Raw genomic sequence first — 27,657 nt, 5'->3', positions numbered from 1 at the left:
TAATTCGTGGCTTACCTCTGTTGTGTTGATTCTCTGTAAAGGTGCCTTCTAATACGGCAAGAGTAAGGAACAGTTTTCCGAGACTCAGGTGCTTTGTAGCACAGTCTGTTATCCTTTCTTTTTTAGTGTAGTCATAGTTCACACCAAATTTATTTAAGTCATCAGTTCACGCTCGGGATCCTGCCATCCAGATACCGCCTAAATTTGATTAGTCCGTGTCTCCTTCATCAAGGTTTTTCACTATTGATTTAAACATAATCCAATGTTTGGAAGCCTGATTTTTTTTATACCATGGTCTAAAAGTCTCAACTTACTGGACCATTTATTTACCTTCTAGATCATCTGTTTTCAAACTTACTATTCTCATTAAATTGGACAGTTAAGTAAACAGTTACCATTTCTTTGAAGATTTGTTATGACCAGGACACTTTATAGTGCCTCCGCTTAGGGAACACGGAATACAAGGGATGAAGTTTGTATCTGCTTCTTTCATCCTCAGGCAGATCCTCTGTTTGGTAGTTGGAGCAAGGACTGTTGTAATTAACCAAGTCACAGAGTACCTCCCACAGCCATGCTTTCTATTAAGAAATTGGTAGAGATGCTTAGTGAAGCAGTTTACATTGCTGTTCTGGATTGTTCCATACTTTCTTTGGTTTTGCCAGGCGATTTCTTTCATGCTGGCAAATCATGTCAGGTGCTATTGGAACCCCCTTTTCCTTATAGTTTGTTAGCAGGAATTATATTTGTCCTAGTCACTTCTTAACCCCAAGGCCATCACAGGAACTTGACACGCCCTTGAGAGAGCAGGCTGTGAACAAGTCAGCCTCCAAAGGTTTTCTACAGCCTATAAATACTCTGGGCTTATTCTAGAAATTGTAGGAGCTTTCCTAGGACCTCTCCAGAGATTTAAAAATGCTAATGAAGGACTTGTTGAACTGGTATGTAGCACTCAGCTCATGGTTCAAAATAGTAAACTGCGAAGCTTTACATTATAAGGCCAGGGCTAAGGACACAGAAATCCCTGGAGTTAGGGAAATTATAGTGATTGGACCCCAATTATCCAGGGTCCAAACTTCCGGGCAACCCTCGCAGATAAGTAACACTTTCTTCTAGTCCCACCACCTTTACCAAGAAGCTATATCCGTTCCGGTAGGGGCACCACACTGCCCAGCTGCAGGGGGCGCATTCACACTGTGGTCTGTGCATGGTCCCTGCTGAAGGTGTGCCGTGCCCAGCCTCAGGGGCCATTGGTAGCAGCCCTGCTTATAGCCAGGCTGTTTCTCTACAGAGCGCTGGTGAGAGATTCAGATGTATAGAGCATCATCAAGTAGAGAAATAGGAACGCAAATGACAATGTTACTTGTGGTGGTATAAAATCATCAGGTATATGGAATACATTATCTGGTTACTAAACATTAGAAAGCTAAGGAAGAGAACAAAATTTGGCAATAGCAGCTATAACAGCCAAGGAGATTAGGACGTGTCAGGGGTTAGTATTCTTTGCCCAAGGTTGTAGTCCCTGAAATCTTTGTGATCATGGTGTCTTATGTTCAGATAGGTGATGAAACAATCCCTGACTACTTCAGGGGTTCAGACTCCACAAAGGAGGTAGTACACGGCAGGTGGGGCTTGTGTGAAAGTTGTTTGTCCCAGTACCATCAATTTGGACTATCTTGAACTTTCTTCCCTCCCCTCTCCTGTTTTAAAAATTGATCTTTATTTTAATACTAGCTTTATTGTTTTAGAAAGGGCACATGGACTAAGGGTCCTTTCACGTGAGGACTTCGTAATCTGTATTTTGCTTATATATGTATTTCTTATCTTCTTTGTAGTCTGGATACTCAAAAAGCTTGTAATTCACTTTGGCGTTGTGAACTTTGTGGAGAAACGCTGCTACGTTTGGTGGCAGGTGGTAGAGCACTTCCTGAAGGAGCGGCAGGAAGCCCTAGCGCCCTGGCCAATCATCGGGCTTGGGAAATTCTTGTTAAACATTGACAGCAAGGTATTGTATTTTAAGAACTTGCGCGGTTTTAATGGGGTGTATATATTTGTATATATTTCATTGTCTGAGATATTTCAAGTCATCATATTTAGTGTTTATACTGTAATTGTTGATAACACATTTGAAATAGAATTCTATGATGAAATTTAAAGTTTAGAATTACAGTTTTTGTAAGGGTAGGATATATTTAGTTTAAATAAGCATAGTGTTAAGTATTAACTGTTAGAAAATGGGAAAAAAGGATCTCATGGAACACCGAGTTCAATTCCCTCATTTTATAAGGACCGAATTGAAATCCCGAGTGAGGATACAATCTGGCTCAGTTCAGCGACTATTTTTGGAATAATTCTCCTGTGTCAGATAAGTCTTAGGGAAAATCAGTCGAATCGCAGAAAACTAGATACAGAAGCTCTGTTGAGGGAGAGCCAGCAAACCATTAGAATTCAGAGGCAGTGGTCAGATTCAGAGGCTGAGTGGTTAAGGGCATGGTCTCTGAATCCAGATTCTGGTTTCAGATCTCAGTTCCGCTACTTATTAGCTGTGTGATGTTGGACGAATGTGTTATCCTCTCTGTGCCTTGGTTTCCTTATCAGTACAATTGCGTATAAGAGCATATACCTTATAGAGAATGGGTGTGAGGGTTAAATGAGGTAATGTATATACAGTTCCTAGATCAGGGCCTGCTACACAGTAAGCTCTATCCAAGTGTTAGCTGTGGTTGTAATGTGGAGGGAAAGTGTGTACAGGATGCAGGGATAGTACTGAGCAGGAAGTGGCTCACTGTTGGTGAGGCAGTGGGAGAGGGGAGGTGTTGCAGAGGAGGTGATGCCGGGGCAGATTTTGAAGCACAAGTAGGAGTTTATTAGGTAGACATGGCAAGAAGAGCAGGTGGATGGAGCAGTGCAAAGGCACAGAGACTTCCAAAGCATGAGTTCTTAGGGAACACCAAAAAAATGGGCATGGCTGGGCTATGTGAAATGGTGATAGTGGGCGGTAAGGCTGGAGGGTCAGGCAGGACTGGATCAGCACGTTGTATTTGTGTGCCGTGCCGTGTGAGCTAGATTCCATCTCAGAGGCTAGTAACTGTTTCCTTTAACAGGTCCATTCATGGCTTAAGGTGGAGAAATACTGCTAGGTGAAAACAGTGGAGATACAGATGAGAATAATATAACAACTGGAATGCATGTGGGGAAGAAGAAGTAAATCTTTTAAACTCTTCATAAAATAACCATAATAAAATATGGGTCAAAGGAGGAACAGGGGATATATTTTCTGACATATTGCCTGACTATCTTCCAGAAAGTTTGCCAGTTTTAATTCCCACCAGTACAACACATGAGAACACCCATTTCCTCGAGCTCTTGCCAATAAGGGGTAGTATAATTAACAAGTTTTTTTAAGTTTCGTAGAAAGAATTATCTTGTTGTTTTAATCTGAAATTTTTAAAAATAAAAATGAGCCTGGCCATCCTTATATATGCTTATTGGCTGTTTATATTTTTCTTTTGCAATTTGCCTATTTGTATTTTTATTGTTTTCAACTCTTTAAATAAGGAAGAATCTAAGACTTTGCACAGATATTAACATATTGATCACATCTCCCTGGTTTTGGGATAAAGCTTTATCTTACTAGAGTGCTTCAAACTTTTCAAAGAGGGTAACTCTTATTTTCAGTTAATTTCTTTGTCTTACCACTGTCAGAAGGGATAGAGACTAAATCCTATTTTCAGTGCTCTCACGTACTTCTATTGGTAACTCTTCATTTAGGAAAACTGTACAGTTGTGTCAGTTGAAGTTCAGGGGCATCAAAAAGTATTTGTTACAGAGTAGCCTTGTAAAAATTGGTCATTTTTATTCTAATTTGTTTGCCAGTCTGTCTTTCTTAATTAAGAGAGACAGTAAAATGAATAACACCAGCATTTTCTGCTATATAATGACACATATTAGAATAAATGGCTGATGTAAACTAAATATTTTGTTTAATTGTAGTTGATGCCAAAATTATGTTCTGTCTAGTATAATAATATAATTAGGCTGCTGCTTTGGGGAATAAATCTATTTTTCATGTTTCTATTGAATTTTAATTGATTGGACCAGTGTTTTTGAAACAATTCATCTATAGGAGATTGAAGTATGTGTTTAAACATGCACGGGGTGTACTTCAGGGAAAACTCTGTAAAGAGCGTTTACTCACTCTGATGAAATTATGCTTTTTAGCCTTTATACTTTTTATATCATGCGTGATGCCTTAAATCCTGTTTACTGGTTGGTCTTTAGATTGTGTCCACTAACTGGCGTTAGTTATTATAGTGCTAAATATTGTGAGGTTTAGATGAGGTAACATTTATGTGGAAAGAGCAAGATGTTCTACACTGTAGGAAAATGTGTGCCTAAAAAAATTGGGATGCAAGGAGATACACAAAATATTAACAGAATCTTAGCTATGCTTGCTTTTTGGCCAGGTATCCTCTGTTCCAAATGAGCACTGCAATATTTTCCTCTTTAAAAAAATGTAAAATAACTCATACTATAAAGCTGCAACTACACAGTTCAGTGAAAATGCAGTATATGAACTTGAATTAGTTTATACAGGGACCAAAAATCCTTTTGGTGCATGAATAGTGAAAGAACCCTAATCATTACTCTGGTCTTTGGAATTTGCTTTCAGGTTATTTTATGTATTTTTAGTTGTTGAATTGCCAGCAAAGCTGTGGTCATCATCACTGTAATCATTGTGCATTTTAAAGGAATAATACATTCAATTTAAAAACGTTGTTAATGTATTACAGTTTTGTTTTTTTTCTAGTTTTTCTTTTCTCTGAGATAATCTCCTCCTGCTCTCAGTGACTTTCTTTTCTTTTCATGCTATTATTATTGCATTCTCTAATGATGTTCCACTGTTCTTATCTCCTCTTTCTCACCTTACCTCCATCCTCAAGCTCTGGCACTGGCTAAATAAGAAGGTAAATGAACACATGGATGTTGGTTTTTACTATTCACTTCTGTAATTTCTCCATTGTTTCTGTTCTCACTGCTTCTGTCCATATGTCAAGCTAGGTTTGTGTTATTAAAGTTCTAATTATAAGCTATGGAAGGTCAGGAAGCATTAATGCTGTCACAGTATAACTTGCTAAAAACCCAAAGCTTAGGATTTTACTTAGGATTTGGATACTATCTTCTTGCTCAAGTGTGTGCACAAAGTTCTGTCTCGTAGTCCTTTTGTTTGCTGTGATTTCCGTTCCTTTCTAGCTCTGTGGTGGCTCAGCCTGATGCTCTAGTCTCCTTGGATGTGTGAGAACACATAGGCAATCGTTACTGAAAAGGAAAGCGAATTCTTTATTGCTAATTTTTCTATATATGACACTGGCATTTTTTGAAATGATAAATCTGTGAAATATTTGTGTGATCCCCTAGGCTGGTAATTTTATATATTGTCCTTTCTTATAACTAATATTTAAGAATTTTATTTTTAACTTACCGTGTTTCCCTGAAAATAAGACGTAGATGGACCATCAGCTCTAATGCGTCTTTAGGAGCAAAAATTAAAATTATTATTACATAAGACCCGGTATTATATTATATTATACAAGACCCAGTATTATGTTATATTACATTATGTTATACTGGGTCTTATATTAAAATAAGACCAGGTCTTATATTGATTTTTGCTCCAAAAGACGCATTAGAGCTGATGGGCCGGCTAGGTCTTATTTTTGGGGAAATACAGTAAAAAAGATTGTAGTCATTGCTTGTGGCATCTAATTTCATGTAATTCCCAAGATTTGAGGTTGTGTGTATGGTAAATGATTCACATGACTGACTTGAAATTATCGAGGTACGTTTTTATAACTTCAATAACTTCAGTAAAGGCTAATCCAGATATACTAGGCGTGCTGTACCCCTGACATACAGTCTGGATATAGTATTGGAATTCATTAAATCCAGAGGACAGATAGCAAGAGATGATATCATTTACATGTATGTGTTTAAACACAATAAGACTAAAAGTTTTCAGTGGAAATATTGTAGGCTTTAAGAAAAATGTGGTACTTAGAAATTGATCAAAATGACACTTTTGAGTGTAGAGATTAGAATTTCATTCTGTTGAAACAGGAAACAGGAGACTTTTGACATGGCCTAAAGTTTTAAATTTTGGATTGAAAATACATTGTGTAAAATAAATAAATACATACACACACCACCACCATACATTCTCTCTGTCTCATACACACACACACACACCACCACCACCACCACCACCACCACCACCACAAGTATGGTTGTAAATACCTATTAAATACCTATATTTCCTACAAAACTAATATAAGTAAGTGAGTTCAATCCTTGGCAGATAGTAGTGTTGCAAACATGATCAAATTAGGTGTTTTTATATTTTTTCTGTGTGTGTGTGTGTGTGTGTGTGTGTGTGTGTATGTATAAATGAAAATTGTCCTTGAGATGAGACAAAGGGGAAGTCATTAGGTTTGATTTGATTTAAGACTAAATGAGTTAGATTACCTAACTGATGAACCTATTTCACAGTTGACCAGTGAGTTTTAAAAGATTCCTAAGAGATCAAGTAACTTTTTTCTTTTTCTTGGTTCCATGTAGCATAGAAAGCCTTGGTGTAAAGTTGGAGTAACTGCTTGAAGTTTTGAGAGTATGTGCTCCAGGAAAGCACATAAATAAGTTGAGGACTATTTTATTACACTACACCCAAGGTTAGAAAATTGCAGCATTGGGTATTAGGTATTTCAAGTTAAAGTGGAGTGAATTCAGGAACCAAGAGAAGTGAGGGTGAAAGAGAACACACCTTATGGTTAATTGAAATGCAACCTATTTCTCAAGGTTTAATTATTTTATTATATTGATTATCTGTGCTAAAATTAAACTAGAATTTGGTTTAAAAACACAAAGCAAACTAAAAACCTACAGGCCCAGATTAATTTTCACACTTGAGACATTCAGAGTGTCATTTAAAAATTTCTGTCCTTCCCCTTTTAGAAAATAAATTTTAAAAACTAAAATAGTGTCTCACAGCATGGAAGACTGGGGAAATTTCTAAGGACTGTGCAGTTCCCATGTTCAGGGTGATGATGACAAGTGTGGTTTCCTTTGCCCAAAGCCGAGCACAGAACAGGATCAGCCTCGTGGGAGATTGGCGTTTCGTCAGGATTCTCTCCTCCATCTCCTTTCCCTGCTCCATGGCTTCCTCTGTGTTTCTGTGTCTGAGTTTGTTTTCTTGTGGGTCTTATTCCATTTACTCTTTCAGGGAGCTCTTTTCCTCCGTAAGTTTTCTATCTGGTTTTGTCTTTACTCCCCTTTTTGGTCCTTAGTTCTATGCACCAACTCTTCCCACATTTTTTCCTCCTCTTTTCCTGACTTTTTCTGTCTTCCTTTATTCTTTAATAAGTCTTTCCCTGTCTCTCTTTCCCACTCTCCTTACTTTCTCTCTCTCTTTTTGTCCTTTTTTTTTCTTTCACCTTAGCCAGCCATGATAGAACCCCCCTCCAACTTTAACTTAGGTATTGAGCATCTTAAAAGATTTTATTTATTTTAATTTTGAATGAAACAGCCAACCCTCATTGTTACTCTTTGAATATAAATTTTTATTTAGGTGACTCCTAGTGTGGATTTTTTCCCCAACCCTTAGTTATACAGTTTGTGATAGGAAAATTGTACCCTGGTTTAAAAACATAAAGTTTGATTTTGTAATGTTGATATACATAATGTGTTTGTGAATGTTCCATGTTTTATATGTTTAAAATACCCAGATATAAATTTAGATATTCTTTCTACTAGAACATTGTTTATGTTAAAAAATACATTTTAGGTTATGACTTCTCTTAAAAAAAAAATTGAAGCTCCCAAGTTATTTTCAGAAATTGTAATTTGTGAATACAGATCTGGTCTTAACTCTGAAATTATTTATGCCTACCTATTCAGATATATATAGTAACTGAGTTTTTACCATTGCCGTGCACGGTTAGGTTTTGGAGATACAAAAAGGGGTAATAACACTTTAGCTCTTTCCTTGCTACTCTGTCTCAAGAACTAGGTGTAGAGTTGATTTCTGATTGTGAAACTTTTGTTTCATTGATTTTAAAAGTTACATTTAAAATATGACATCTGACCTTCCAAAGCTTAGAAACCTGTTACTACTTTTTTTTTTTTTAATCTCTGCATTGTCTTCAATGCTTTGGTAGCATGCACTGGAAATTAACTCTTCTTTTGGGGTTGTAATTGTTAAGCTAAAAGGTAAACTTTTTATCTTTGAGTTTACTATAGCATTGATCTTTTAGTGACGGTGTCCTTCATGAAAGGTAAGGGGTGTGCAAGCTTATAAGCCTTGAGTGGAAAGTAAATGTTTTAGAATTCATGTTGTTGTTTTCTTTTAACTACCATTTTGGGTGTTTAACTCACTGTTTGGAGAATATAATTCAGATGTAAGTTAAGAATAATTTACTCAGCAATGCTGTAGCTCATTGGGATGAGGGGTGTAGCGTATTTCAGTGACCATCAGTCCAGTTGATTGTATTTTGAAATGTTAAATGGTAGCTTTGCATGGCAGGAACTCTGCAAATCTGTAACAATGATATATTCTGAAAACAAAAAAACAGTTATATATAGGATTACGTGTGATTGTGGAAAATGAGAGAAGTTATATTCAAAATAGAATGTCACATAGCATTTAGAGAGAGCATAATTTTAATTATTGATTAAAGAGTAACCACTACATTAATGATTATATATTTGCAGTCACTTAGCATTTGTCGTAAAGTGTATGTTTTGAGAATAGAAATTTCAAGTAATATATCAGAGTTTTAAAAGTATTTTATTACGAATTATTACAAATATAAAATGAAAGACAGAACACCCATGTGCCTTTCCTGCAGCTTGATAAAAACGTTACCTATATAACTGATGCCTGTTTTGTATCCTTCCTGATCCTTTTCCCATCCAAACTCTTGTTCTGAAATCGGTATTTATCATTGCGTTAACATTAGATTTTTATTATTACTGTTTTTGTAACCCTAATGACATTAAAGAGGAAGATATATTGAATGTAATTCCTATTTTAATTTGCTCCTGTTTTATCTGTCTATAATTTAGAACATGCTTTTTTTATAAAAGGTATAGTTTTTCTAAAGTCATCTATATTTGCTAACTGATAGTAAAATTTCATAAGATTTGAGGTCAGCTAATGGATTGTCATTATTTTGTTTAGAACATTTACCAGATTATAAATTATAATTTGTAGTGTAAATATGCTAGAGTATTCAAACGTAGATACAGGTTATGTTCAAATTGACTGCCTTTTCGTAGATATAACAATAAATCTTCCATAACAATGACAGTAATTAATACTGTTAATTTTCTAAAGTTGCTTACAGCTTTAACCGCTTTAATCATTATTCCATAGTTTGCTTTGTAATTCTGAGTGTCCTATTTTGTCTTCATGAGATTTGAATGCATTGTTTTCAGTAAGTTGTGTACTTTATAGATAAGTAATTCTCTTTTTCATTTCTGTGCAGATGATCGTCTGGTTGGAGAAGATGTTAGACAAAATAATTAGCATTTTCATCATTTTTCTGTTAGTGATAGGAACCCTTCTTTTAGCCCTTCTCCTGACTGCAAAGGTAGAGTACAATAACTTACCATTAATAAACTCTTAATTGTTAGAATTGTCGGATGGAAAAGAGGCTAGCAGGAGCAGCATAGAAAATGTTTCTTTGCTTATGAATATGTATAACAGCTAAATTATTTATCATTTTTGTTTTTACTAGTTTTGCCATGAATGTGCCTAGTATAGTTTTTACATGCATTTTTATTTTATTATCATCAAAATCTTAGAGGTAAACGTAGGTGAAAACATTGAGATACGGAGGAACAGGTGGCTTCTGTCAGTAGGAAAACTACGCTCTGGTCTCATGACTCCTACCCTAGTTAGTACCCTGTTTATTAGATCAGAATTTTTGACTAGCTCCTTCCCTTCTGGTCTCACTGGTCTTTCTGGTGACATACCGTAGGATCTTTATTTCTTGCTCTTCAGGTCCTTCCAGGTTACATTTCTTTTCCTTCTTAGTTCATACTGCTATCTATAACAGAACACCACAGGCTAGGTGGCTTAACAACAAATATTTCTCGCAGTTTTGGAGGCTGGATGCCCCAGATCAGGTGCCAGAATGGATGGGTTCCTGGTGAGGGCCCTCTTTCTGGTTTACAGAGGGCTGCGTTCTCCTTATATCGTCATATGGCACAGAGAAAGAGCATCTGTCTCCTGTGCTCTTCTTATAAGGGCACTAATCCTGTTTGTGAAGGCTCCCCCCTCATGACCTGATTACCTTCCAGAGACCCCCTACTCTTAACCATCACATTGGAGGTTAGAATTTCAACATACGCATTTGGGGAGCGGGGTACAAACATTCAATCCGTAACACCCGTCTTTCATCTCATCAAAGAAAATCATGCTCCAAAATGCAGAAAAGTTTATCTCTCCAGTGAGGTCTCTTACTGATTTTCCCTCCTGATTTCTATGGTGTATTTTAATCTTTAGCTTATCTGAACTTCACTGAACGCCACATCCTAGATTTTGATATGTTGTATTCAAGGAATCATGAAGCTTACATGAAATCATGAATATGAAAATTTTCATATACTGCTCTAGAGGTATAGTAGTAGCTGTTATTGATAGATAATCTAACATGGGACAATTTGCTAAAGGATGGGGTTGTTTCTTGCTACCCTTTTTCTCTGAAAATAAGACCTAGATGGACAATCAGCTCTAATGCGTCTTTTGGAGCAAAAATTAATATAAGACCCGGTCTTCTTATAAGGGCAATAATCCTGTTTGGGAAATTCTGTTCTCAGTCATTCTCACCCTCAGTATGCCCTCAATCTTATCATTTGCTCCTAAAAACCTGCTCTCTCAGTACCTCTGTTTGCATCTCTGTATAGTTCCTATCTGTATTAGTCACGTCATGTATAGACTGCATACACTTGTTTAGAGACTTTGTTTTTGTCATATTCTGCCTACACCTGCCATTATAGTCTTACCTTCCATTCTGGTTCTCAGAGAAACCTTTCATCAGTACTGTCTTCCGTTTCCCTTCTCTTTCTCCTTTCTCTCTGCTCTTCTTCTATTTCACTGTCTCTTCTTTGTCCCTTTCTATAGGGTCTTGACTGCCCATCTGAATTATGTTAATCTTTCAAGTCCTTTTTCTTTGTTCATTCTGTTCAGTGAGGTTTTGCTTCCCTGAGCCTTGATATTAGTATTATTGAACCACTTCTTTGTCGTCTAGGACTCAGGCAAACTGAGCTTTTGAAGGAAACTGACTGGTTATCTAGTTTATTCTCCCAGCCAAAAAAGGGATCATTTTCTAAAACGGTGATGGTGTCCACGGATTCTCTAGTAGACATCTCAAATGTAACATGTCAAAACTGAATTCCAGACCTTCCCTCACTTGCCTGTTCTTCTCATAGTCATCCTATTTCAGTAAATACCGCCATTCTACTTGCTCAGGTGAAAAACCTCAGCATCTTCATTCTACTTGCTCAGGTGAAAAACCTCAGTGTCACCCTTGACTATTTTCTTTCTTTTGTATCCACATCCAGTTTGTCCCAGGATCCTTTTGGCTCCATCTTAGGATAATAGCAGGGTGAGGATGTCAGGTAATTGTTCTCCAAAGAAAGCAAGAATAAAATGGTGTAAAAATTTTAAAAACACCATATCAGGGCATTGGAAAATGACCAGTTAGGCAAACTGCTACTGCATCTGGTAAAATAGTTTGTAGCTTTCTTGCTTGCAGTTAATTCTCATGTTGTTTCCCTTGGGTACAAAAACTTGTAGCTTTTCTGTGTGAGGTAGTGGACTTGGTTTGGGGGTGCCAACAGAGCAGCTGTAAATTAATGGGGGAGATTCTGGAAGCAAGAAAGCCATAGCAGGGCTGAAATTAATAAACTACACACCTTAGCTGCTAAACTGCCCCTGTGTATGGGAGACCCCAAGGAGCCCTGTGAATCTTGAAAGCCTGGAAAGATTTGCAAATTGTGCCTTTGTTTGCATTTCTCAACTCTCAGACATCTCAGATTGCAGAGGAGGAAGCTTTCTTATGTAAAGTGTCTGAGCATAACTTCTGCCAAAATCTTTTGCTGACTGCTAAGCTGTGCAGGTTCAGGGAAAAATATTTCGGGAGCCAGGCTTTAAACATAAATAAGTGAATAAAAAGCACTGAGCAGAGACATTAGTGGCAGGGAAGACAGATTTTTTTTTTTTTTTTCAGTTTGTTTAGATAAGTTAATTGCTTCCCGAAACAAAATAAAAATAGCTCTCAGAAGAATAAAACAGAATTCAGAGCTGCTACAATTTATTCTTTAGTGCCTAATTTTTAACCAAAAATGACTAGACATACAAAAAAACAAGAGTGTGACGGGGGGGAGGGGCAGTCAAAGAAGTGGATATTTAAGTGGCCCAGATATTGGATTTAGCAAACAAAGTTTTCAAAACAGCTATTATAAGTATGCTAATAATGAGTAAATAAATGCAGACCCCTAACAGAGAAATGCATACTAAAAACAGAACCAAATAAAAATCCTAGGGCTGAAAAGAACAATAACAAATGAAAAACTCACTAGTTTCAACAGCAGATTTGAGATTCAGGAAAAAAATATTAGTGACTTGAAAAAAGATCACTAGAAAATATCCAATCTGAAGAACAAATTTTTGAGGTATTGAATGAGCAGAATCTCAGCTATCTGTGGTACAATATCAGAAATTCTAATAGTCATGTAATTGGTTCCTCAGAAGGTGAAAAGAGAAAGGTATTTGGAGAAAGGTTTTTGAAGAAATAGCAATCAAAAACTTCCGAAATTTGATGAAAAACATTCATAGATCCAAGGAGCTCAACAAACCTGGAGTAGAATGTACACAAACACAAAACCACCCCAAACACTTCATAGCAAAACTGCTGAAAGCCAAAGATAAAGAGAAAATCTTGACGGAAGCAAGAGGAAAGTTACACAACACACACAGGGAACAATAAAACAATAACTTAATTCTCATAATAATACCTGAAGACATTGGAATGACATATTCAAAGTCTTGGGGGGAAAAATTGGTCAAGCAAGGAATTTATATTTAGTGAAACTATTCTTTAAAAGTAAAGACAGAATAAGAACATTTCTAGATAAACAAAAACTGAGAATTTGTTAACAGCAGATGTGTACTGTAAGGACTGCTAAAGGAGTTCCTTCAGACTGAAGAGAAATGACCACAGAAAAATAACTTGTGTCCAAAGTGAGAAATGAAGAGCATTTGGTAAATATGTGGCTATACATAAAAACTACATTTCTTCCTCTTTAATTTATTTGAATAACATGACTATTTAAAAAAAATTATAGCATTGTATTGTAGAGTTTATAACATACGTAGATATATATATATATGGTTCATCTACGTATGTTATGTATATATATATGTATATACACACATGCACACACACACTATAACACAAAGTAAAAATGGAAATGGAACTACACTGGTATGAAGTTCCTATAAATATTTTACTGGAAGTAAATCAATATTAACTTGAAGTTGATTGTGATAAATTAAAGGTGTGCCAAGTTTAAGATAAATAGCAACCACTAAATAACAAATTTTAGGGGTACTGAAATGGTACACTAAGAAATAATTGTTTAACACAAAAGAAGGCGGTAAAAGATGAACAATAGAGATGAGACAGATAGAAAGCAAATAGCCAAATGACAGACCTAAATCCATTCGTAACAATGCTTATATTAAATGTGAGGCAACTAAACAATCAAAAGGCAGAGGATTTCAGACTGGATATAAAAAAGGTTCCAGCTAAATGGTATCGATAAGACATACACTTTAAATTCAATGACGTTAAAAGATTTGATGGTCAAAGGATGAAAAAAGATATGCCATGCAACTAAACGTAAGAGATATGGAGTGATTCTATTAATAGCAGGCAATATAGTTAAAATAAGAACTATAACTGGAGACAAATAAGGACTTTTCATGATGATAAAAGAGTTAATATTGCAGTAAGATACAATAGGTTTGAATGTGTATGTCCTAACAATAGAGGTCTACAACACATGAAATAAAATATTCAGAATTAAAAAAAGAAAATTAATGATTATAGTTAGGGATTGAATAATATTCCTCTTGCAATAATTGGGAGAATAAGTAGATAGAAAATTAGTAAGGATATTAAAAGCTTTGAAAAACATTGTCAATCAATTTGACCTAATTGACAGCAGCAGAATCGTGTACTTTTCAAGTAAACGTGGAATAGTCACCAGGATAAACCATTTGCTCAATATGCTAAAAAAACTTAAATGAAGTAAAATCATATAGAGCATGTTTCCTGACACTGGCAATCTCCCTTGTTTTGTTGGTTATTGGGCAAGGTAAACTTGGAATAGTTTTTATTAGCTGTTTTTACCCAGAAACATTGCTTTGTTGCTTATTTGCCTGTGTACCTCATGTTGCATTAGAATTCTGTAAGCTCATGTAGTGTTGATATTGCTTACATATATGCATTACACACACACACTCACACACACTATATACACATATGTAAGCTAAGTGTATTTATATTGTGTGTGTATTTTTATGTATCTATTTACATATTTTTTTCCTTAAGTAAATTGTTGAGCTTCTTGCAGGCAACGAGCTAATACGTACCTTTTAATTTCCCATAGTGTGTGTCATAGGTTATTATGTATACAATTGTTCAGTGCAGCTTTCTAAATTAATTGCAAATAAGATGTATAATTATTTGACTCTAAAAGTATTGTTCCAATAATAGTATAGAAAAATAAATGTTAAATTGGATTTATTTTTTATTGAGATTCTTTTCTCTCCTTATCTGTAATACAGGTACATCAAGAGAGTGTACATATGATCGAAGTCACAAGCAGTTTGATTAATGAAACTCTAGCAAATCATCCTGAGTGGGCAAAGTAAGGATATTGTTTTACAACAACAGCAATAGGGATGGATGACCTAGTTTCAGTGTCTGTTTGCATGAAGTGGTCTTCTTTGATGCAGCTATGTTGGAAGAGAAGAGATAGGGTTTGCTGAAGCTTTGATGAGTGTTGTCATCTTTGCATAAGAGTTTCATGTAATTGGGGAGAGAGAGGTGGGAAAGTGCTTAAGATTTTGGAAACAATTTACATGAAGTGATACCTTATATCTGAATTCAGATACACAGTTTAAACATGTTTATCATTTACAAAGTACTTTTACCTACACTGTGACCTGTGTTCACAGTGTGTGTGTGCGTAGGTTGAAGAGACTATCCCCATTTCACAGACGAGGAAACAGGATCCCAGCTTAAGGAACTTGGAATAGTAATCCACCAGTGGCAGCGTCAGCCCTCACCCAGTGTTTCTGATCAAGTGAAGGGAACTCTCCAGTATACCATGTGGTCGCTCAAGTTTCTGTGTCATTCTTGACATATTTCCATACTGTAACATTTTGGCAACCTATGGCTCAGGACCAAATCCAACTACCTGTTTTTGTAAATCAAGTTTTATTGGAACACATCTATAGCCATTCATTTACATATTGTCTGTAGCTCTTTGGGGCTGCAAAGGCAGACAGAATTGAGTAGTTGTGACACAGAGTCTATGTCCCAAAAAGCCTAGAATATTTACTCTCTGGCCCTTTTGCAGAAAAAATTTGCCGACCCCTGTCTTAGAGGATCTCTGTATACTTGTTTAATTTGGCTTCTGTAAGAGGGTTTTATGTCTTTGTGAGGAATGTTTAGCAGAGCTAAGCTATTCACCCAATTGAACTTGATGACAATCGCATGGCCTCCTTTTTTATTAACCCCAAGGCAGTCACTAAGTTAGCAAACACTCAGCCAGTATTTTTCTTTAACTCGACTTTACTCTTTTATCTAAAACCTGCTTGGGACATTTCTTTACTTGAGCCAGGTTTAGAATCATATTTGAGTGTTCTTAAATGGACTTCTTCCAAAATATGTTTTGACCCACTTATCTCCTTTACCCAGAGCGTACTCTGAATGCTTGTCCTCAATGTTTCTTGTTATAAATTGTGAGATATCCATATAATGGGATAATACATAACTTAGCATTAAGTACAAATGAACAGTCAGTGCCTGCAACAACAGGAATGAATCTCAATAATTACACTGAGTGAAAGAAGTCAGGCAATAAAGAGTCCGTAGAATATGGTTCCATTTATGTGAAGTCCTGGAAAATGCAGACTGATTTTCAGTGACAGAAAGATCAGTGGTTGTGTGTGGATGGGGTGGGCTCCAGGGGAGGGCACGGAGGGACTCAGGGAGACTTTGGAGAGTGATGGATGTGTTCATGGTCTTGATTAAGGACGTAAGAAGAGAAGGGGCCTAATGAGATTTCATTCTACAGTAGTCTTTCCGTCTGCACTGTGGAGAAAAGATTGGGGGGGATGGGGCGAGTACAAGACTTGAACCTTTTAGACTAGTTAAAAGCTAGAGTAAACCAGGTGAGAGGTGATGCAGCCCTGAATTGTGGACAGTTGCAGGGAGATGAACAGGACAGATGGACTTGTAAGGTCCTGAAGGGTTCAGCTGGTGATTAATTGGGTCTAGGAGGAAGAAAACTAATATGACTCCCAGGTTTCTAGCTTTGGAAGTTAGTGGATGATGGTGGATTCACCAATACACTAGGAAATAGAGGAGCAGATCTGGTGGGAAAAAAATAATTCACTTTTTCACCTGTAGAGTTTGAGGTGCCTGTGATCAGTATAAGCAGAGGAATCCAGTCAGCCACTCGCTATGTTGGTGTGTAGTTCAGGAGAGAGAGCTGGGGTGAAGTTAAAAATTGGCAGCTTTAATATATAAGGGCTCCTTTCATTTTGTGATCATTCTTCTGTAGTGAAAATAAGTCCACAGCCCTTCTGTACTGGTTTTCAATGATGATAGTACGATCTCTACTGCTGTATCAAAGGCGCACACAATCTGGGGAGTTCCAGATCCAGAGAAATTGTAGAAAGGTGGTTGTTTTTGTTTTGTTTAAAATTTTGGAATAATTAGAGACTCACAGGGAGTTGCAAAGAAATATACGCAGGAGTCCCTGGACTCTTCGTGTCCTCCAGTGCTGTCGTCTTGTATAACTGTGGTACAGTAACAAAGCCAGGAAGTTGACATTGGCATGATGCGCAGACCTTCTTCAGATTTCACTCGTTTTGCATGCACTCGGGTGTATGTATGTGTGTTCTGTGATTATATCATACGTGTAGCTTCCTGTAAACTATCAACACCATCAAGACAGAACTGTTCCATCACCATGAGCTCCCTCAGGCCACCCCTTTACAGCCACACCTACTACCCTCTACCTCCTCCTTCGACATATCCCTAACTCTTGGTAACCGATAATCTGTTCTCCATGTCTATAATTTTGTTTCAAGAGTGACCTGTAAAGCACAGGGCACACAGCCTTGTGAGATTGTTCTTAGCATAGTTCCCTTTGAAGTCCATCGAACATATTGTATGTATGTATCAGTAGTTGTTCTTTTTATTGCTGAGTATTATTCCATGTAAGCGGGTTTTAAAAAGCTGTTTAAACTTTGGTGATTCGTGGAAGGTCTGATTCTTTTTTGCAGCAAGTTAGTGGGTGTGAACATGAATTCATAGTAATGGTTTCTTGCAAATCTCAGTATCAGTAGATTCCTGTTGTGAAGAAGGCAGTTAGCCTTGCGGGATATTCATGTGGATAGTCCTAGTTGAGGGGATACAGTTAAGAATTGATCAGATACATTTCCTTTCAACGTGGTGCACATTTATATGTCCTGTGGAGGCATCCCCACTTGCCATGGATGTCCTTGGTAAGCTGGTGTATAGCTTAGAAAGACAGGGTAGGGTCATCGTATCAGAGCTTCAGGGAAACTGGAGTTGAAGTCAGAGCACATCTTAATTCTGTCTTGGGCAATTTTGTTAGTCTGGAATCCATTTTCTACTTTCTATTGACTGGTCTAAAGTCTGTTGATTCTCAGCACCCTCATTGGGAGATGGCGCTAAGAAGGTACCAAATGTCACTTAGCCCTGCCCTTACTTGGGAGGAACCCAGTAGGCTAAGCTAAGTTGTTTTTAATTGGGGCTGTTCTCTTGGAAGGTCATATTGTGATAGAGATTAACCTTTACCCAGGAAGGTGAGGGTAGGCCAGTCCAAATTGTAGGAACTTGGTTTCTACTGAGGGTAGGAGAGTTAGTGATTCGCTGAGATAATGAATAACCTTAAGGAAGGAACTCAGTTTAGAGGCTGTGTTTGGTAGAAGATAAAGGCACATCCCAGTTGGTCCCAGCCAAGGTTGCTCAGGTGTTTCAGGCCCCAGGTCTCCTTGAGGATACTCATTGTGAGGGGTCTAGACTGAAATAAGGCCTCTGACTTGGCCACACGACAGCTTATCTGTTGTAGTTAGGACAGCTGTATAAGTACGCTGGTGACGTGTTTTCTTACAGCCAGCAAGGCATTTTATTAGGCCTAGTAGACATATGTTAGTCATTTAGGATCTATCCAGATACCTCTGCATCCTCTCACTTTTGACTATCACTACAGGATATAATTTTCCCCATAAAAATGTAGTACCATATAATTTAAAAGATTCAGTAGTCCCTTCAGATCACTGATGAATCTATAAATACTAGAGTAATTTAAAAGCTACTTAAATGATTTTCTCTCAAGTCACATCTCTATTAAGGATCCAAATTTCCTGTCCCTATCCTCATACTGTAAGATTATTACATTTATAAGTATCTCTAAAGTTTTCTCTTACTTGCTGAGAAATATTTGAACTGACTGAGAGCTTACTAAAAGCTTAAAAATATTTTATAGGGTGAACTGGTTAATATTAAAGATTCAAACCAATTTGTGAATGTCACTATCTCGCCAGTATACCACATTGTGAGGAGTAATTAAGAGAATATATGGAAGTATTTTCTCCTTTGGAAAACACTAGCCATATGTCACGTGTTATTTATTAAGGCAAATGCCTGCTAACAGGAAAATGGGGAGGCCACCTCTCACAAGCAGTAAAATTTATGGACTGTAGTTCCTTGCACAGCTCAAACTGTATTCAGGAGTTCCTTGCATCTTAAAGAAAAAGGTCTTCAATGGATAAAAAAATCGAAAACAGCAATTCACCCTCTTAATTTTCTTGTTTTCTAACTCAATTCCGTAGTACCTTAGATCAGTGGTTTGCAAGTGTTAGTGTGCGTCAGAATTGCCTTCAGGGCTTGTTGAGGTGCAGATTGCTGGGCCCCAGCTTCAGAGGTTCTTTTTTTAGTAGGTCTGGGCTTGGGCCAGGTTTCCAAGCAGTTCTGATGCTGCTGGTCCATGGATCACGCTTTGAGAACCACCATTTTGAGTCCCAGATGCTGACTTCAGTGTCCCATACCCATCTCCTCTGGTGCTAAATAAGGCAGATGACCCAGGGCTTGAAGGACAGAGAATCCCAGCAGAGCAGAATGGAAGGGAGGTTGTGGAAAGTGGGTCTAAAGGATAAGGAAAGCTTTAAAAGAAGTCCCAAATATTAGAATTAGGCCAATTAAGCCTAGAAGTCAAGGATTCCTGTGTATGTGATTCATTTGTATTTGTTTGTTGATGACTGATGTACATTTTGTAGGTTACTAATTGTTTAAATACATTGAGTTCAAACAGTTATAGGAGCACTACTCTAAAAGTGTACTAGTTTTTCATTTTTTTCTTTCTTTATTTTAAATTAGTTGGCTTCCTGAGGCTCAGGTAGTCCAAAGAGCCCTCAATTCTGCGGCTAACAATGTCTATCAGTATGGACGAGAATGGATAACCCACAAGGTAAGGGAAGAGCCTCTCTTTGTGGCTTTCTTTTTGCAAGGTCTTCATTGGTAGTGATTTCTTCCTTTGATAAAGTGTAAATGGAGATTCTGTTTAGAACAATTTACATTTTTGGAATAGGCTTATGTTTACAAGTCAACAAGCAACATATAATGAAATTAAACCTTCTGGATGGTGATACTGAATACTGTCAGGCCAGTACCCTGAGAAGTTGGCCACTTCCTTGTTGTTCAAGATAGAGCTGATTCATTATTTGTGCATTAGGAAGGAGTGATCACTGAGCTTGGGTGGTCGAAGAAGGTTTTGTGGGGGTACAAAAGTATTGACACATATTACATTTTGTTGTCTGCTGGGAACTGTGCTTTGCACTTTGCAATTTGTTTCGTTTATCTTTCCAAGAAACCTGCAAGTACTCTGAATTATTGTGCCCACTTTACAGAAGAAGAAACAAACTCCTAAGGCCAGGTTAATTCCCAGTGCTCGTGTAGTGCGTTGCAGAGCTTGGTTTCAAACTGAAGACTAACTCCATCCGAATTCTTCCTCTTTCTAGTGCAGGATGTTAGAAGTGTGTGTCTGGAACTGAGTTCAGTGCTTTAGTGTAGCAATTGAGATAAAGCTTAAAGGACTGACAGGTCTTAAATGAATAAAGAGAAGGACGAGTGTATTTTAAGAAGGGGTAAGTGTGCCAAGATGTAGAAGCAAGAGTGTACTTGAGGAGATGAACTTGACTGAAGTTTTGTCAAGGAGAATGAAGAGGAAAAGACATATTTGTCACAGTTAAGGATCGAATTCCATGATAGGGATTTGGGACATACTTTCCCCCCCCAGTATTGCTTATGGGAACGAAGGTAATTTGACGTTTTAATATATTGAAATAATTAGGATCATTTAGGGATTGACAAAATTAGTTGGAGTGAGACATATGCCCAGAAAAAAAAAGGATTAGTATGTGATTCTGTGTTCAAAATTCAAAAAGCATTCATTGGTACGATCCTCATAGAAGACAATTTAATAATGCATGCATTGTTAAAGTGCTCATTTCCTTTGATTCTTGTAAACTTATCTGTTAGTAATAAGAAAAATATTGTGTATAAGGATGTTCATTGCAGTGTTATTTGTGACATTAAAAATTGGGAACCATCTATATATGTCCTGTCATTTGCTAATGATTAAATAACAATATCAAAACTTAATGAACTAATATGAAACCATTAAAAATAAAGATGAAGGCAAAATATGAAATGCTTATGATGCAAAAGAAAATATAGGATTCTAAATTACATCTATGTAAACAGGCAGAAAGTTGCAAAGGAAATGAAAAAATGGCAGCAGTTATATTAAGGAAAGTGGGACTAAACATCAGTGTTTGTCTTTTGAAAAGTGTTTTAATATTGCCATATGTTTAATAACAAATGAAATGTGAGATAAAATACTGTAATGAGTAAACTTTCTCTAGGTTACCTTATGTCTGTGTACTTGATTCCCACAAATCATAAAGCCAGTCTGATCACTCATGACTCTTAGACCTGCTTGCTGTCTCTCAGCAAACTAAGGGAAATATTTGTGTTTACAGCGAAGGTTCTAAAATATTACTTAAAGTTCTGTGGCAATTCTGTGGTTTTTTTTTTTAAGTTCATGTTTTTTTATTTTTAAGTGTGTTTTTCCAGGACCCATCAGCTCCAAGTCAAGTAGTTGTTTCAATCTAGTTGTGGAGGGCTTTTGAAGTGTGTTTTTCCAGAACCCATCAGCTCCAAGTCAAGAAGTTGTTTCAGTCTAGTTGTGGAGGGCACAGCTCACTGGCCCATGTGGGGATCGAAGTGGCAACCTTATTATTAAGAGCACCACGTTCTAACCAACTGAGCCACTGGGCTGGTCCAGCAATTCTTAATAACGGTGATAAATGAAACATGAAATGTCTCTGTAATGGGTGGGCATTGGGGTCACAGGGAAAGATTTTTCTCTGGGCAGGTAAGATCAGAGATGTCAGTTATCATGGCTTCATTTTTACATTCTCCTACAGCCTGAAGTAGCTCACCCCGTGAACTAAGGATAGAGGAAAGAAAAAAGAAGCAAAATGAGAGAGAGGAAATTTACTGGGAATATTAAGGAGCAGATTTTATGAACAGGACATAATGTGGCTGGAAGCAATTAAATAGTCTGGAACATTTTAGTTTGATTTGGAACAAATGTAAAGACCCAGCATGTATTAATTTTACTGGGTTGTTGCCTGAAGTATTAAACCAGATGATATCTGTATTTCTTCCAGCTTCATAAAATTCTTGGAGATAAGGTGAACAATACTGCTGTAATAGAAAAGCAAGTACTAGAACTCTGGGACAGACTGTATCATTCTTGGTTTGTAAAGGTAAGTTATTTTAGCTAAAGATTTCAATTATAAACTAATAATGTCCTTTTATTAGGTTGATACAAAAGTAATTGCGGTTCTTTGCAATTATTTTTAACCTTTTAAACCGCAGTTACTTTTGCACCAACCTAGTATTGTATAGACCCATCAATTAGATCCGATTGTATTAACACTGGGATTTCATTTATTGAAAGTTTTAAGTTGCAAGGTCTTAAACCTTAAGTTACTGAAAGTCAGCATGAGTTGGTGGTTAATCCCCATGGCAAAACCCACTAGCCCTCTGGTGTGTCAATATTCCATTCTCTGTTTATTATCATCAACAGAATATCATCGTCTAGACTAAGCTCTGTGCAGTCGAAATGTAATGCAAGCCACATATGTAATGTTAATTTTTCTAGTGGCCATGTTAAAAAATAAAAAATAAACAGGTGAAATGAATTTTAATAATGAATTACTTAACCCAGTAAACCTAATCAATATATTATCATTTCACTTAATAAAATTTTTTAATGAAATATTTTATTTATTTATATATCTATAATTATTATTATTATTATTTTTTGCATATTAAGTCTTGGAAGTCAGGTGTGTATTTTATATACCAACAGCACATTTCAGTTTTTGGACCAGCCACAGTTTAAGTGCTCAGTAAGTAACCACATGGGGCTGGTGGACAGTACAGCTGTTTTGGACAGTATAGCTCTAGACACAAAGAACTTTCTTTTTGAGGAAGTGAAAATAGATCTCAAAGTTTGGAGATCTTTTTATTTTAAATCAACCTTATGTGCTACTTGTGCTTATGTATTCATACTTCAGAATTTATGATTGAAAAATATTTTTGCACTACATATAAAAATGCCAGTTTTGAAAGCAACTGGCTGTGGGGGGCCATGGCCCTGGGTGGGCAGGGCCTGTGAGCGAGCCATCAGGAGCTGAGGCACAGAAGATGCCTATGCAGTGGGAAGGAGGGAGCGAGGGGGCAGAGGTTGGTGGTCATTTTTCCCAGGGTTGGTCTAAGGAGAGGAGGGCATATGTAAACCTCTTCTCTTGCGGTAGGGGGGAGGAGGGCTTCATTTTAAATTTGAATTTGTTGCTTTGTGTACTCGTGCTCTGGGAGGAGTTGAAGGAGAAAAGTGTTGGCTTTTGTGGCTTTCAGAGACTTGGAGTTCAAATGAGGTAGGGAATCTCTAGGTAGATATCTGCTGAAGAGCCAGACACTTGGTAAGGTTGTATCTGTTTCTTCTGCTAACTCTGGGGCTTCTGCTTAAACAGCTTTCTACTATAGGTCATCCACTTTGAGCTTCCTTTGATGGTCCAGGGAGGTCAGTGTTTTAAAGGCATAGGTTTGTAAGGGGTTAAGGAAGTTGCTTTCTTTACCTCTTTTTACTGGAACCTAATGTCTTTATTACATAATAAGGATTGATAACACTATGCTGTTAACAAAAGTGGGAGAATGGAAACACATGTAAAATGTTAAGAACTTAAAACCTCTACTTCTGAATTTTAACCTCGGCAGTCACTTTGTTTATTTCTATCTCCTACGAATCTAGTTATTCCTGCATGCCTGCCAGTGTAATTCTTTTCCAGGTAGACAAGTTAGATTCCACCCCCTCTCCCCCAGCCCCCTTGTTTCTTTTTCATATTCTTTTTTCCCTGTTTTACTGAGATATTATTGATGCATAACATTGTGTTAGTTTCAGGTATACTTTTTCATATTCTTTTCTCCTCTCTGCTCTCTTTATCTTATATGGAAGATTAATAAGGGAGATGAATAAAGGAGGAAAAGAGCAAAAATGGGAGACCAAGGGAAAGATAGAGGTGCTGAAAAAAGGGGAAAGATGAAAGTAAACGCTATGTTTGTATACAGTTGAATATACTGAGGAATCAAGTGCTTCCCTCCTCAACACACGTGTATTTAGCTTGGCTGAGACACAGTAACTAGAATATAAACAGAGAAATATCTCTCAAGTCTTTAGGTGGAGTTCTTTATTGGTTTCTTAAATGATGCAAAGTTTTTCACTTTTGTGTACTTACTGAAGTGCTCAAGTGGACCTAAAACAAAATAGGCTCTTTATACATTCTGTTCTTTAGGTTAAGATGGAGATGTCATGTCTGCACTGTTTTCTTCCATAGAACGTAACGCATTCTGGGAGGCACAAAGGACACAAGATGCACATAAGTCGTCAGAACGGCTGGTTGGGAGACATTCTTGACTGGCAGGATATCGCCTCTTTCATTCACGAGAACATTGAGACGTTTCTTTCGGTAAGAAATAGTATTTATAGTGAAACTGACTTAGAAATAAAAGCAGAAACGCTAATTCCCAGCTTTCTTTACACACTTCAAGGCCTTTGGTGACCCTGTTTTTAAGGCCACGGCATTCACACTTTTGAAAGTTTTAAATGCACTTGAAAGAGGTCCAAAAATCAAAGACCTCGGGTGCAGCTCCCCTGATCTGATGCCTCCTTTGTGGCTGAAGAGGAACCAAGAGCTACTGAGTCAGGAAGCATAAGCACATAGCCAAGGCTCTCAGATTCTGAGACGGGTGTCCTCGTCCCTTTCGGCTGACCACAAGGAATGTCCCCAGCTGGACCCCTAGAGAGGGAGCTGCCTTTCTGGTGGGTGAAGCGAAGCCCTTTGGTAGATGGAAATAAGGTTTTCTCCCCCATGCACCATCCATCTTTGCCTTTCTTTTTTTTTCAAAAGGATGGAAGGCAGCAACAGCTTTCAGTGTTGCTAAGTTTTAACGACCACTTTCATTCTATAGTGTACTTTGTAAAGTCTCTCAGCCTGTGGCTTTTCACAAAAATGAGAAGAATTTTCTTGTGAATAAACTTTCATCAAGTTAACAAAAGTCGAGGTTTGCAGTGCTAGATATATTTAAATTTAATTTTTATCAAAATAATAGATGACCATAGCTGAAAACTAAAAAATGCTCTAAGATTTTTAATATAAAAACAATAGCAGTGCCCCAACTCTACTTTGGAGAAGCAGTGCTTCTCCAAAGTCTCAACTCCAGAAACAGCTGTCAATTCTTTTAGCTTTCTCTGGGTATTTACCTCTAAATTTCTAAAATAATGTTTATGTTGCTCTTTTATGGTTTTACAATTTTAGATGTTATCTTTGGCTTTCTAATATAGAAGACGAAGGTAAAGATGTGACTTTTTTTGCAAGTCCCTCATGCCCTGTTACACTTCCTTTTGGGTTTCTTACAACTCCTTTAGTTAATACCCCCATCCTTGCACTCACACTTTCCCTTCCTCCCATTCATCAAATAGAGCTATAAAGGTTTGAAATGAAATGTGTGTATTTCTGCCAGCATACTTGTAATACCAACAGCTCTTTTTTATATTCTGAACCTTCCTTCCTAATTCCCTTGAGTATATAGAAAGGTTACTTGATGTTGACAACTACTAGTCTACAATTAACGTATTCAGTCAATTTCTTAAGACTCACCAGGGGCATTTCCTATCAGTATGACCCAGAAACTATTTAAAACCTTTTTTTTGATAAAAATTCCAAAATGACTGAGGCCCCCCAAAAGAATGCTTGTCAGAATCACAAGTAAGGGCATTGTTGGTTTGTTTCTTAGAATCAGTGGCATTATTCATTCATCCCTTATCCCACAGGGTCAGATAGTCAATCATGCATATTTTTGTAGGCATTGTGAAACATTTTCAAGATTTTATGTAAGGAGTTTTTGTAAATGAAACCAGCCTGCCAAAGTTCTCTTAACGAAGACTGAGCTGAGGTTTGCAAGAAATGCCGAGGACAACAAAATATGCCTTTATAAATGGTACGTTTGAGGTAGGAAAGGAATGGATAGGCCTTTCATAGCACAGAGGGTATGACTTGAACAGATTACAAAAAACAGAACTGCTGTTTTAGAAAGGGCACCAAAATAAATTCAGACGCTATGAGTTCTGGTCCCAGCTCTAGTTCTACATACTACTTGCTCTATGCCCTTGGGCAAGTTTTTAAAAATCTCTGAGCGTCAGTTTGCACATCTATAAAATCAAGATGATATCTGCATTGCTTCCCTCCCAGCACTGGTGGGAGGTTTCTGGGAGCATTTTGAAAACTGTAAGGGAAGGTGTTTTTCTGAACATTTTGCTTCCTTGTTTTTCATTAAGAGGAAGGATACTTGAGAATAGAACTTACATTAATCATGAGGGAATTTAAGTTTATGAAGAGATAGGAACTGAAAACGTGGCTGTGCTATAGATATTGTGCATTTTTCTTTAGTAATATTTAGCATACATTAATAGCCTTCATTTTAATATCTCATTCGAGTGAATTTGTAGGTGATGGGTCAACTGAAGTCGGTAGGTCTTGGTAAAAATCAAGGTCATCATCTATCTGAAGAACGACTTTCAGGTGTAGAAAGCTCTGCCCTTGATGTTATCTGTTCATTTTACTGTGATTTTCGTGAAGGTGCTTGTGTATTTGTAGATGAATCTAAGTTGGAGGTGGCAAGGGGGGAGCAGCTAATAAGACAAACGCTAGATTTTCATGGCCTGCACTTGTGATCCCACAAGCATTTCGGTATATTCTCTTGTAGGTATTTTTTTCTGTGCATATCAGTTATATAGTTATAATCATACTATATATAAAATATTTGTATCCTGCTATTTAAATGTAGCACTATATCATAAAATACTTTCCTATGTTATAAGAGGTATTTTTTAATGGCTGCCTAATATTATTTGGAGTAGCTTCACCATAATTTACTTGACCATTTTCCTTCCTTACCGATATTCAGATGTTTTCAGATTATTTTTTTTCCTTTTAAAATAATGCTCAGTTTTTGTCTTTTAGTTTATGGTACTAAAACACTATATGAAAAGCACACGAGAAACTTCTTTCCCAAGGATTAGTTCTGATCTTCAGCTTTCCCTCCTCTCAGATCTTAGAGTCTCTGTGGATTGTCATGAGCCGGAATGTGAGCCTGCTTTTCACCACTGTCACTACGCTCCTGACCATCCTCTTCTACAGTGGGACAGCCCTTCTCAATTTTGTTCTGTCTCTGGTATGTACACACAGATAACAGCACATCACATTTCCTTCCCCAGTAAAGCATATTCTTGGTTCCATTTGTGTTTCCTCCCTGTAGTTTCCAAATGTGATGTTTTAGGAGATACTGTCCTTTGTTTTGCAGATAATTTTCCTGACCACACTATTTTATCTATTAAGTTCCAGTGATGAGTACTACAAGCCAGTGAAGTGGGTGATAAGCCTGACACCACTATCTCAGCCAGGTCCTTCCTCTAATATTATTGGCCAGTCTGTGGAAGAAGCTATCAGGTAGGGATAAGATTTATGCTATTTTTATTTCCCTCCAAAACTTCTTTTCATAAGGAGCCCATTTTCTGTCTTGAGCCTTCCTGGTAATATTCACTGCTAAGCTAGCGATGGAACTGGTGTTTTCAAAAATTGTTATC

At 37.1% G+C, this 27,657-nt stretch overlaps 1 protein-coding gene across 2 annotated transcripts in view; it reads left to right on the top strand.

The window, feature by feature from the left end:
• TMEM245 (transmembrane protein 245) overlaps positions 1-27,657 on the top strand; it is an 86,728-nt gene that overhangs the window by 25,450 nt on the left and 33,621 nt on the right. Inside the window, exons 6-14 of one of the 2 annotated variants that reach the window (XM_019734185.2) lie at positions 1,833-2,002; positions 4,941-4,964; positions 9,537-9,641; positions 14,909-14,991; positions 19,761-19,851; positions 22,118-22,216; positions 24,350-24,481; positions 27,123-27,245; positions 27,375-27,520. In XM_019734185.2, the coding sequence (XP_019589744.2) occupies positions 1,833-2,002; positions 4,941-4,964; positions 9,537-9,641; positions 14,909-14,991; positions 19,761-19,851; positions 22,118-22,216; positions 24,350-24,481; positions 27,123-27,245; positions 27,375-27,520 (973 nt within the window). The remainder of the gene's footprint in view (positions 1-1,832; positions 2,003-4,940; positions 4,965-9,536; positions 9,642-14,908; positions 14,992-19,760; positions 19,852-22,117; positions 22,217-24,349; positions 24,482-27,122; positions 27,246-27,374; positions 27,521-27,657) is intronic. The other variant, XM_019734186.2, reaches the window with a different exon arrangement.

Source organism: Rhinolophus sinicus, linkage group LG04 (genome assembly GCF_036562045.2).
Source record: "Rhinolophus sinicus isolate RSC01 linkage group LG04, ASM3656204v1, whole genome shotgun sequence".
In the NCBI taxonomy this organism is placed as follows: Eukaryota; Metazoa; Chordata; class Mammalia; order Chiroptera; family Rhinolophidae; genus Rhinolophus; species Rhinolophus sinicus.
Note: the sequence above shows the minus strand (reverse complement) of the source record. Positions and strands in the feature narration are given on the sequence as shown.